This window comes from Chelonia mydas, chromosome 16 (assembly GCF_015237465.2).
Source record: "Chelonia mydas isolate rCheMyd1 chromosome 16, rCheMyd1.pri.v2, whole genome shotgun sequence".
NCBI classification, from domain to species: domain Eukaryota; kingdom Metazoa; phylum Chordata; order Testudines; family Cheloniidae; genus Chelonia; species Chelonia mydas.
This window is the reverse complement of record NC_057857.1, coordinates 12,934,590-12,946,433: the sequence shown is the minus strand read 5'-3', so window position 1 is coordinate 12,946,433 and position 11,844 is coordinate 12,934,590. Positions and strand designations below refer to the sequence as shown.

At 49.7% G+C, this 11,844-nt stretch overlaps 2 protein-coding genes across 9 annotated transcripts in view; both read right to left on the bottom strand.

Annotated features, from left to right (window-relative positions):
- On the bottom strand, positions 1-8,442 carry ENDOG (endonuclease G). The gene is made up of 3 exons (XM_037879774.2): positions 7,459-8,442; positions 1,707-1,816; positions 1-557 (listed from the first exon to the last, which is right to left on the bottom strand). Exons 1-3 carry the CDS (start codon positions 7,969-7,971, stop codon positions 272-274), a joined length of 909 nt encoding a protein of 302 aa, XP_037735702.1. The 5' UTR covers positions 7,972-8,442; the 3' UTR covers positions 1-271.
- Positions 8,443-9,065: 623 nt separating this feature from the next.
- Positions 9,066-11,844, bottom strand: part of TBC1D13 (TBC1 domain family member 13) — a 31,850-nt gene continuing 29,071 nt past the window's right edge. For 6 of the 8 annotated variants that reach the window (XM_043530462.1, XM_043530463.1, XM_043530461.1 and 3 more), the window contains one exon: positions 9,241-9,477. The gene's annotated coding sequence lies outside the window, so the exon portion shown is untranslated. The other 2 variants (XM_043530459.1, XM_043530460.1) reach the window with 2 other exon arrangements.

Here is an 11,844-nt window from a genome sequence, read left to right as displayed (position 1 = left end):
TACTGCACTGACTTTTTATTAAGTTCCAGCAGCCATTTTTAGGGCCAAGGGTACAGCATTTTTGGTATTTGCATCCTCAAGAAACAGGCCACCCTATTAATTATTGCAGGCCCATGAAAAGCTCCCTTACCATTTAAAAAAAAATAGCTGGGGCGGGAAAGAGAATAAATTTGAGTCCATACATACCCCTGATAAATAATTACTACAGTTAAGTCCCTTCTATTGGATGCCTTCACCTCAGAGTGTTCTGTCATCAATCCCCTGGGCGAGTTCAGCTTTTGCGTCCAGGCATGATAGCTTGTAAACGATTTGTTCTTTTCAAGATGTTAGGAACAAACAGCAGCCCCGATGCCCGCTCAATGCTCTCAATAGGAACCAGGAAACGTTCAAGTGGGATTGTCTCCTCCACGGGGCTGTTGGGCATCACATAGGAGCGCAGCTCAATCTCTCCATTGAGCTTCTCTAGGATGAGTACTTTGAAGAAGTGCGTGGGGACCGCCACATGGTTCTTGCCAATCACCTGGTACTTGATGTACATCTTCCCATCTGCCTCCATCCTACACAAAGAACAAGATTCTGTTACTGCTGCCTCTTACTTAGTACTCATGTGCACAAACCCCTCAGGGCACAGATTGTGTCTTCCATGACTTTAGATGAATATATGCATGACTAAGGCCAGAAGGAGCCCTTATGATCTTCTAGTCCAGTGATCCCCAACCTTTCTGTGGGAATAGCACATTCCTATTCCCAAAAGACTGTGGAGGGTGCCAAACACCTCATCACCGAAATGCTGCCGAGAAATGGCAATTCTTCTCGGCAGTGCGGTGTCCTGCGGGCGCACACAACTGCCCCGGTGGGCACCATTGCGCCTGCAGGCACCACATTGGGGACCCCAATCTAGTCTGACCTCTTGCATAACGCAGGACTAGAATTTCACCCAGTGTTTCCTGCATAAAGCCCATAATTTCTGGTTGACCTAGAGTATCTCTTTTAGAAAAAGACATCAATTCTTGATTTAAAGTTAAGTGCTGTAGCAGGGTCTAGACCCCCAGCTAACCTGGGAGACACTATACATAGTAAAACAGGAATGAACAAGTTCCACTCCCCATCACCCCTTTCACCATATCTAATTTGGTCCTTTGTTTAACTGAGTCTGTTCAAGTGATTGCCCTTCCTGCCTCTAAACATGGTTCATTGCAGTCAAAGATTATACCTTTATTTGGAAAACGTGACTATACAATAGGATAGATTAGTCCTTTATTGCAGCCTGTGGCACTACTAGTACCAGATCTGACAAGACAGCCAGACTGTAAAAGTGACTATGAAATACAGCACAAGATGACTAAGCTACTGTCACTCTCCCAAACTAAGTGCAAAAAGAAAGCATTGATGGAACGTAAATCAGAGTTAAATTATTTACCTTTTAATCCTACCCAGGTAATCTGAGTTCCTCTATTCAATTATTTTTAAATCTGATCTGTCCCTTCAGGGGTTTATTCAATTGAAAGATGTATAAACTAATCCCAAGCATAACAAACTAGCCCACTAAATTCCTACATGCATACATGGAAAATGTGGGAGTGTTTAAAACAGTATCTATTGCTATTTCTGAGAGCATGACAAAACAAGTCACATTCTTAGCCCATCTTAATTTCCCTGTATGATGCATGTTTTAAGATCAGTTTCAATCCAGCTCTGGAATTTACCTGGGTAGGAAGAGTGGGCCAGTGCAGACATATACATTCTTGTTGTACTTCGTTAAACTCCTGCAGTATTTCTCCAGGTTATTCCAGGCTTTCTGGTTCAAATGAGGATCCTAAAAACAAAACAAACACAATACAGCCAGGAAAAAGTCAAGTATGTAAGTCAGTCTGAGCTCTGTTCTCTCTTCCTGTGCACCTTACGTCCTAAGCTTTTTCCAGCTCGAGTTAATAATGAAAATAATAGTTCTTATATAGCACTTATTAGATCTCACAGCACTTTATAAAGGTGTTCAGTATCATCACCCCCGTTATATAGATAGGGGAACTGAGGCAGAGATCCATGAAGTAACTTGCCACAATCAGCCAGCAGGCCAGAGGCAGAGCCAGGAATAGGATCCAGAGTGGGGTGAGGAGCTGAGAATCTATTTATCTTAAAGAGAAGGTGCAGGGATGACTTGATCATAGTCTATAATTACCTACAGGGGGAACAAATATTGGTAATGAGCTCTTCAATCTACCAGACAAAAGGTATAACAAGATAGAAAAATTCAGACTGGCTTGCATCTATATAGGACGTCAGACTCGATTATCATAGTGGTCCCACCTGGCCTTGGACTCGCTTCCCAGTCCAGTGCTCTATCTATTAAGCCACACTGTTTATAGGGTAGTTTATTTATCTGATGGTTTTTAATCATTTTCAGCATGACTGTGAAGCATAAACCTGAGTTATCTCACAGAAATGCTTTGTATACCTGAAGTCACTTTGGATTAATCCTTGGCCAGAGACACAGTTTCAGGCTGCTGTGAACACTTATTTATTTCAATGTGATTGCTCCCATGAGTAAAGCTATGCACGCATGGGAGTGTTTGCAGGATCAGGGCCTTAGTTTGGTAGGAAATACATGTGGCCCTTGAGTTAATTTAGGTGATCCTCTCTATTTACAGAGGCAGGTTTGTCCAGCAGTTCTCAACCCCTGTACTGGCCTGGGGCTCAGGAGAACCATTCCCCATTCTGACAGACTTCCTGTGTAACTGTGTGCCTCAGTTCCACATCTGTAAAAAGGGAAGCGTATTATTCCCAATCTCAGGAATGTTAGGATGACAATAACAAAGATTGCGAAGCACCCAGGGCTTCTCTACACCTAACTATACCAGTACAATGTCCCCTGTGGACACGCCTGTTTGAGAATAAGTGTCCACAGGGGGAGTTACACCAATACAACTAGCAATATAACTGCTGTACCAGTATAGTTCTGCTGGTAAATTTTCCCACCTAGACATGCCATTAGTAACTCTGTTGATGGTGGCCATCTACGTACCTACACAGAGAGAAATTTGGATTGTGAGATGTTTAGGGACTGGAATTAACTAACAAAGTGTCAGCCAATTCATTTGAAACATGAAACTGAGGTAACTTCCTTCACTGTAAACTATCTAACTAGAAAGATAGAAGGGTTTGACCAGTCAAAATGGGGAAGACAAGATTTCGATCAGTTACAAGAAACCCTTAGGCAACTCATTAAAGATGTGGCAGCAGGTAGGTACTATACTGCAGGACAATCCTATCTCCTATAATGCTTGTGGTTCCATTCTGTTCAACAGAATATTGATAGAGAATTGGTCAAAGGAAAGAGATTAAACTATGAGAGGAAAAACAGAGGTTAGTTTCTACAGCTTATGGGTAGAAATAGATCAAGTGGCTGAGGCCTTCAGAGGGACAAACAATAGGTTGGATAGGAAAATTACAGACTGTAGAAGGGTTGAGGACAAAAACCATGAGTTGTCAGAAAGGCGTACTCTTACGTGGAGGTTAAAAAGACCCCCTGCAGCTCCTGGAGTCCTCCAGGAAAGGGCACCCCATACCTGAAGGCCCAGAAGGAAAAGAATTGTTCAAGAAAGCTAAATATTGATAAATTTGACTCTCATACGGAGGGAGCTCAAATTCATGAGCATGTTACTATGGTCAAAACTTTCCTAGCAAATTTCAAAGGTGTTTCAGAAAATGATAAAATTAGGTTTTTAAAGAGGACAATAACCACAAACCCCATCCCCAGACAGCAGCCAGAACTTTGAAGAATCGTGCCTTGGGCTAATCAACTACTATGCATAGATAAACCCTGCCCTCTGGTTTACAAGATTTTTGTAAGGATAACACCTACAAGTCCTTCTATGGAGAAATGAGGTGGGTTTGCTTAAATGCTAGTGGTGCTGTAAATCCAGACCAGCACCCTCATTTGAAGTAGCTGTAAAAGATACCAACGTATGTCAGAGAAAGAAGAGAGTTGATTTAGATTCACATAAAACCCCCACGAGCTAAATTTTCACTCTAGCCCAGAAGGCACTAGTAGTGAGCAGAAGAATGGCCCAGGGAGGCAGAGAAAAGACCTCTGATTTGCCAGGCAGCATTTATGCCCTGGAGGCTGGAAAAACTGAGCTAGGGTTGGGAGGTAGAAAGTTAACCTCCAACAAGAAATCATTCCCAAGAAAGTGGGGATTGTAAAGTATCAGCTAGTAGGGCCAAAGAAAGGTAAGAATACATGTGGTAGAACTTGGAAAGTCAGAAGAAACCATCAAGAGATGAGGGGCCTGATACTAAGCAGATGTTCCAGGCAACGGATGGACAACAAGCTGGAGCAAGTTATGTCCTTGTTTGTTTACCTAACCACAAACAGTGTAACAGGAAGGCCAAGAAGATCCTGGGTCTTAGGTGGCCACATGGGGGCCACCATCCCAAGATAGCTGACTAGGGTCCCATAACCTATCACATCAGGGGGAGGGATTAACTGGTATTTGTCAAGCTGAAGTAAATCCTGGACTAAGGAAATCAAACACCTCATAGTGCAGAATCAGAAGTCACACTACTGGCAGGAAGATTAGCATTGGTCAAATTCTTTGATTTTGATTCTCTGTCATCAATAGGGAGTTCAGGGAAAGTTGATCTAGGAGAGCTTATCCTAAAAGAGCCCACCAGAAGATTGTACTTTAGGATTTAAGTGCAAGGTGCTGACATACACACTGCTCCTTGATTTGGAGCAAAAGTAATTCTCAGGAGAGGGAGAATGTTTGAGCAGGTCACTCAAGCAATAGAAAGTGGGAAAGCCCTTAATCCTTGTGAAAAGTACAGCTACGTCCAGAATGAACTGCACTGTATGAGAGTTTGCTGGATGAAATTAGGCTTCAGGGCCATGAGTAACACAGTTTGTGTCATCCATATTGAGAGAGAGTGTTAGTGGGTAACCACCTGTAAGCCCGTTGAGCAGGGACCATGGGTTCCCCCAAACTCCACGGGGCTTCGCTACTTCAGCACCTTAGTTTCTGCTTGCTCCTGCAACAGTATACCCCATCCTGCTGGGGGGAGGAGGGATGGGATTTAGGCTTCCCCCTTCCCACCCTTGTCTAGGAAGGAGAACCCCTCTCTCCCTGTATAGACTTCCTCCCTCCCACATGGCAGACACTCTCTCCTGGAAGGTAGGTCAAGAAGCAATGTAGACTTAGATTAGATATTAGGACAAACTTTCTAACTCTAAGGGTAATTAAAAGCTCTGGAATAGGCTTCCAAGGGAGGTTGTGGAATCCCCCTCACTGGAGGTTTTTAAGAAAGGCTGGTGGTCTAGGTTTACTTGGTCCTGCCTCATCATAGGGCAGGGGTGGGCAAACTTTTTGGCCCGAGGGCCACATTGGGGTTGCAAAACTGTATGGAGGGCCTGGTAGAGAAGGCTGTGCCTCCCCAAACAGCCTGGCCCCCACCCTCTCACTTCCCAGCTCTTGACTGCCCCCCTAAGAACCCCCCACCCATCTAACCCTCCTGCTCCCTGTCCCCTGACAGGCCCCCCAGGACTCCCACGCCTTTCCAACACCCCCGTTCCCCATCCCCTGACTGCCCCACCCAGAACCTCCACCCCATCCAACCCCCTCTGCTCCCTGTCCCCTGACTGCCCCGACCCTTATCCACAACCCTGCTCCCTGACAGGCCCCCCGGGACTCTCATGCCTAACCAACCCCCCCTTCCCCGACTGCCTCCTGGGACCCGCCAGCCCTGGCTCCCTTACCATGCCACTCAAGCGGCATGCCTGGAAGCCTCGCTGCCCAGAGCACTGCCCGCACAGCAGCATAAGTGCAGGGGAGGGGGGACACGAGGGGCTAGCCTCCCCTGCTGGGAGCTCAAGGGCTGGGCAGGATGGTCCAGTGGGCCGGATGTGGCCCGCGAGCCATAGTTTGCCCATCTTTGTCATAGCGGGAGTGGGGGAATTAGGGGACCTCTCCAGGTCCCTTCCAGCTCTACATTTCTGTGCCTCCTGTCCAGAAAGATTGGTGTATCCCACTTCCCTTTTTATGCATTCTTTTGAAATGGCAATTTGGGGGCTTTTTTCTCACACAACTGGCTAAAATTAGAGCTCTGAGGTTGGCAACACTGCTTTCTATTGACTTCAGTGGGTTTGGGGTCAAACCCTTAAGTCACCGTTCACCTTAGTAGTTACAGGTCAGTCCTATACAGCACTGTGTGTGAAAATGTGGGATGTTTACTCACATGGTGTTTTGGAAGTTAGCAAAAAGAAAAATAGCCATTTTAAAAGTGAAGTGGACTCCTGTGTTCTATTCCAGCCTCTTCAGTTATGGTGTCCCTCTTTACCTTTCAGGGAGAGGGATTTCTGCTCACATGGTATGGGGAGAAGTCACCCTTTCCCTGGAGAGGAGCAGAGCAACTCAGCCTGGTGGTGTCCCTCTCTCCCATCTAAGGGGAGGAACCTGACAGTGTTGCCAACTCTCATGTTTCCCCATTTTCCTTAAAGCCCCAGCTCCTGGAGTCATATGATTGCATGAGAACCTCAGCTTCCCTTAAAAAAAAGTTTCTAGCCATCATAGTTGCAGAAAAAAGGCTTGAAAAGCAACCCCCTAAAGCCCCAAAACACGAAGGCAAATAAAAACATTGAGGACTCGAACCCCAGAGGGCACGGTTCGTTGTCTAACTGGAGAGAGACAGGCAACACCAGCAAGGTCTGAACACAAAGCTCTTGATTGAAGAGTGCCCACAACAATAGAGAGCAGCCCCCGTCTCCAAAGAGAACCAGCAGCCTCTAAGTAAAACTAATAGGTTTTTATAGACAGTTCCCTTGCGTCACAGATTTATTTATAAAGCAGCCCACCTCTCCCCTATGTGAGTTAAAATCCTCTTAGGGCAGACACACTGTTGTTACGGCATATGCTGAGCACAAATGATTAAATTTTGACAGGTCTCTGAGGGACTGGTACTTGCTTAGCCAGTGCTTCCTTTTCTGCCTGGAAGTCCTATCTTAAGCCTTGCAACTGGTCCTGGGCATAGGTCAGAAAGCCAAGGGTAAGCCGGAGGAGGGACAGAAACAGGCATAGCACAGAGCGGGGGCTGGAGACCCCTGAGAGGAAGAAGAAAAGGAGGAGGAAAGAGCACGTCCTTGACTCTTCAATCAAGAGCTTTGTGTTCGGACCTTGCTGGCGCTGCCGGTCTCTCTCCGGCCAGACAAGGAACCCTGCCCTCGGGGGCTCGAGTCCTGGACAAGAACAACCCAGCACTGAGTGTTTTTAGAAGGCCTCAGGATTCCTTCCCGAGGCACTCCCGGCTTTAGGGGGTCGAGAACTCCCAGGAGGGCCACACCCGGCTCCCCGACACTGGGGGAGGGGAAGCGCTACCTAGCCGGTGCCAGCCCCCCGGGGGGGCTCCCTCACGGGCTATGGGACCCGCGGGTTCCCTGTCAGGCTCCGGGGGAGGGGGGCGCCTCACCTGGGGCGCCACGTTGCTGAGGTAGAAGGTGTCCTGCATGGCCTTCTGGCTCCCCCTGTGGTTGGCGGCGGCCGCCAGGTGGCCGCGGTCGAAGCCGCTGCCGCGGTAGTCGGCGTTGGTGGCCCGGTGATACTCGTGCACCGACTCGTCCGCCTGGAAGTCGCAGGCGGCGCGGTCGCAGGGGCCGCCCGGCGCCGCCTCGCGCAGCTGCTCGAGCACCCACAGGGCGCTGCGGCTCCGCGGGTCGTAGCACAGCACGTAGGACTCGCGGCTCCGCAGCGGCGGCAGCCCCGGCAGCCCGTACTTGGCCAGCTCGCCGCGGGCCGCGCCCCCGGGCGCCGGCGGGGAGAGGTCGGCGGCCGCCGCCACCACCGGCACCACGGGCAGCCGGGGCAGCAAACCCGCCGCGGGCGGGCCGCCGCCCAGCCGCCTCCCGCCCGCCAGCCCCAGCCCCAGCCCCGCGGCCAAGGCGGCCCCGGCCACCAGCCACCTGCTGCCCCGGAGACGCTGCATGGCTGGGCCCCGCCGGCTGCCGGGCGGCGACCTTCCCTCGTCCCGAGGGAGAAGCGGGGCCTTAAAGGGGCCGCCGCCAGAGGCCGGAGGCGCCGGCTTGAGGGGAGCAGCTGCTCACATAGCCGGCTGCAGGCAGGTGCGACGCGCGGCTGGGCCCCGTGCAAGGCCCCGGCCCACCAAGGCTTCGGTGGGGCCAGCGGAAGCATCGCCCCCTTAAGAGTTGACGCGCTGAGCCCTGGGGCGGGAAGCTCCCGCGGGCACGCGCTGGGCCAATATAGGAAAAAGCCACGCCCCCGGCGGGAGGCCCTGCGGCACACTCCGAGCAGGCCCTGCTGCAGCCTCGGGCTAGGCAGGAGTAGGGCTAAGGCTTTGTCACGGGTATTGCTGGTAAAGGCACGCACAGGTCATGGGCAACAAACAAAAATTCAGGGGAGCCCAGGACCTGTCTGTGACTTCACTAAAAATAACCGGGGGGCTGGGGCGGGGGAGAATAACAGGCTGAGCCCCCCCTCACCCTCCGCTCCAGCAGCCACAGTGGGGGCACATACTCCTCCCCCCCCCAGAGTTGGCCGCAGCTGCGGGGAAAGGGTACAGAGTCCCAGCTCCAGGCACACAACCCCAGCTGTTTGGGGAGGATACATCCTCTGGGAAGCTGCAAGGGGGGCACCTCCAGCCCTGGCATCAGCCGCTGAAGCAGTCACTGAGGCCCAGTAAAGTCACGGAATCCATGACTAAGTCGAAGCCTTAGGCAGAAGTCATTTCACAGCTGTGCCTCCCTTTACCCATTTGTAGTGGCTTGGAAAGGAAAAAAAAAAAATCAGTATTTAGGACAGTGGTTCAGAAGACCCAAGTCTGTACCTAGAGGCAGTGGGAGGCAGCTATACAACTAGCACTAACAACCACACCTGTTAAAATGGAGATATAAAATACATGGTGGATTCCTTTGATGAGCCTGCTCTGCTATGCCCATTCAGAATACACTTGGGTATGTTTCTCAAGTTTTTCTCTGCAAGTACAGAAAACTTCGTTTCTTACAAGGAACCTAAGATGCATTACCTGTAGCTAGAGCTGGATGAGATCTGTTAGAGTCCATCTCCTCTCCTTCTCAGATCCTAAAGCATAAAGAGACTACAACAGTTTCTTTTCCTACTTCAGTTTCTTCAGCCCACTTTCACACCATGAATAGCTTGACACCCCCCAAACATTAGACAACTCTTTGTACCGACACTGTCAAAGGAGACTGTGGGAAAGAAAAAGATCATATCAGTATTTGCAAAGAAAAATATTTATTATGACAAATCAACAGAACAGCATTCATGAAAAAAAGAATTACAGACATTACAGATGGATAATTGTAGTTCATGGGAAAAGTTATAGAAATAAAAAAGCAAAGGTAATAAACACCAGGACCAGTTTTGTGTTGTAAAGGATCCACCTCCTAGCCTTCTACATGGCATTGTATATCAGGGATCTTTTGTTCCCTTCTTCAGTTAGAGGTACCAGCATGTGTTAAGAAAAGTTAGCACATGTGACTCCATTTTGGTTTGGGGCCCACCATTGTCTAAATGCCAGCACATCATACACCAGGAGGAGTAATCCTTAGATACCGAATCCGTGTGAAAATCCTCCTCCTTGTCTCCAGCCTGCCTTGATTTGCAGTATCTGGTTTTTGTCAGCCTCTGACTCCCTGTCTCTTGGCCTTGATGTGAGGCCTCCCATCCTGATAATAAAAGTTACTGATGCATGGCTTTAGGACCATGCTGTATAATTAACATACTGGTATAGCACGAGGAATGCACCAAGCAGGGATAGGTGGTAGATAAGACAAGGGTTTGTTTATTGGCTAAGGTTTCCGATGCACGAGGGCAACATGCTTTGCTAAAAAGTATATAACCTTTGTATAATCTGTATTCAGGGTCCCCTCCTGGCTAGCAGGGGGGCACCACGCTCGAGCGTAATAAACTTAGTGCCTTTTGGGAACTCTGCAGTTGTGGACTTTGTTTCTGTGCCTCAGCCTAGATTCGAACTGTGCGTGTCCTATCAGGTATAATTCGCAGCACTTGTGTGCGTGTCCTAACAAGGTGTAATTCGTAGCACTTGTGTGCGTGTCCTAACAAGGTGTAATTCGTAGCACTTGTGTGCGTGTCCTATCAGGTGTAATTCGTAACAGTTTTGGCGACCACGAAGGGACTCTAGGCTCGCCCCAACAAGCGAGACTACACTCCTCCTCTCGGACAGCTCCAGCCGGCACAGGGTGAGTTCACCTTTGAGTACTCCGAGGAGGGGGGGGTGTGAGCCGTCGCTTAGGCGATAAGGTGGCACATTTTGTGTTCTTTTGGTAGCCCACTATGGGTTCTGGGCAGAGTATAAGTAAGGGGACCCCTTTGGCTGAAATTCTCGAGAATTGGGGAAATATTTCTGGCACCCATGGGTTAGGAAGGAAAAAAGCTGTTATTTTGTGTAAGGTTGAGTGGCCAGCACTAACAACTCAGACATCTGTTGAATGGCCACCGGATGGGTCTTTTGCTGGGGATACATTAACGGCGCTTAGAAGGAGGCTGGAGGACAAAGCTCCAGCCCAGATGGATTATTGGTATGTATGGGACAACTGGGCTTATGCGCGTGCGAAAGGACGTCCTCTTTCCTCCTCCTATTCCTATCTATCTCAGGGGTCTTCAGCCCCACTCTGTGCTATGCCTGTTTCTTCTCCTCCCCGGCCTGCTTCTGCCCCTCCCCCGGCTTACCCCCAGCTTTCTGATTTATGCCTATCATCTCCCTGCTCGCCACCCCCCTGCCCGTGCGGGCCCACCATTGACCCACCGGTTACTTTGCAAGCTCCCCTCATTCAGCAACCCCTTGTTACTCATGGCACTGACGGGAGCGAACGGTTTGCTTTCCCCTATGTTCACCGCCCTTTTGGCCCAGGCGATTTAGTAACATGGCAACAGCAGATGCCTCGCCTGCGTGACGATCCAGAGAAGGTTCTGCAAACCATTCGGTCTGTATTTACCGCATTTAACCCTACATGGGGAGATGTCCAGGTAATCCTGGACACACTTTTTACCCCTGATGAGAAATATTCCATTCTGGATGCTAATAGGCGCTGGGCAGGGGAGGACAGTACCCGGGCTTCTTGGCCCCTGACTGATCCCAATTGGAATCCTAATATAACCCCTCAGATGGGCCTTTTAAAGGCGGGTAGAGACGGCCTTTTAGAAGCTGTACGTAAAGCTGGTAGTAAAACGGCTAACTGGTCTAAAATTCGTGAATGTCAGCAAGAGCTCACTGAGCACCCCTCCGCCTTTTTGGCCCGGTTGTCCAAACAAGTTCGTGTATACGGGGGCGGCATAAACCCTGAGGCGGAGGAAAACCGTCCTATGATGGTCTCCTTTTATGTTGATCAGGCAGCATCAGATATAAAAAAATACTTTTCTAAGCATGTGCCCGATTGGCCAGGAAAACCCCTCCAGGAGGTTGTCCGCCTGGCCACCTTTGTGTTTAATGGCAGGGATGAGGAAAAAGCACGGGAAAAACGTAAACAGAAGAAGGAGGAGGTAAGTATGTTAGCTGCTGCCTTGCAGGCTCCTTCGGGAAACCAGCATTGGCAAGGGCGCGGAGAGATGAGGGGAAGGGGGCATGGACGGGGGACAGGAGGAGGGGGAGGTTGGAATAGAATGAGGGAAGGGAATTGTAATTATTGTAAACAATCAGGGCACTGGAGGAGGGAGTGTCCCCTAATTCCCCGAGGGGCTCCTTGGAAGAGCCAGGTAGAGGCTAATCCTTCTTTTCCCCCTAGCTCCCCCCAGAACCTTGTTAACCCCCAGTGACTAGAGGCGGAGGTTTTGGGGGTTTTGGGAGAGCTGGAATGGGACT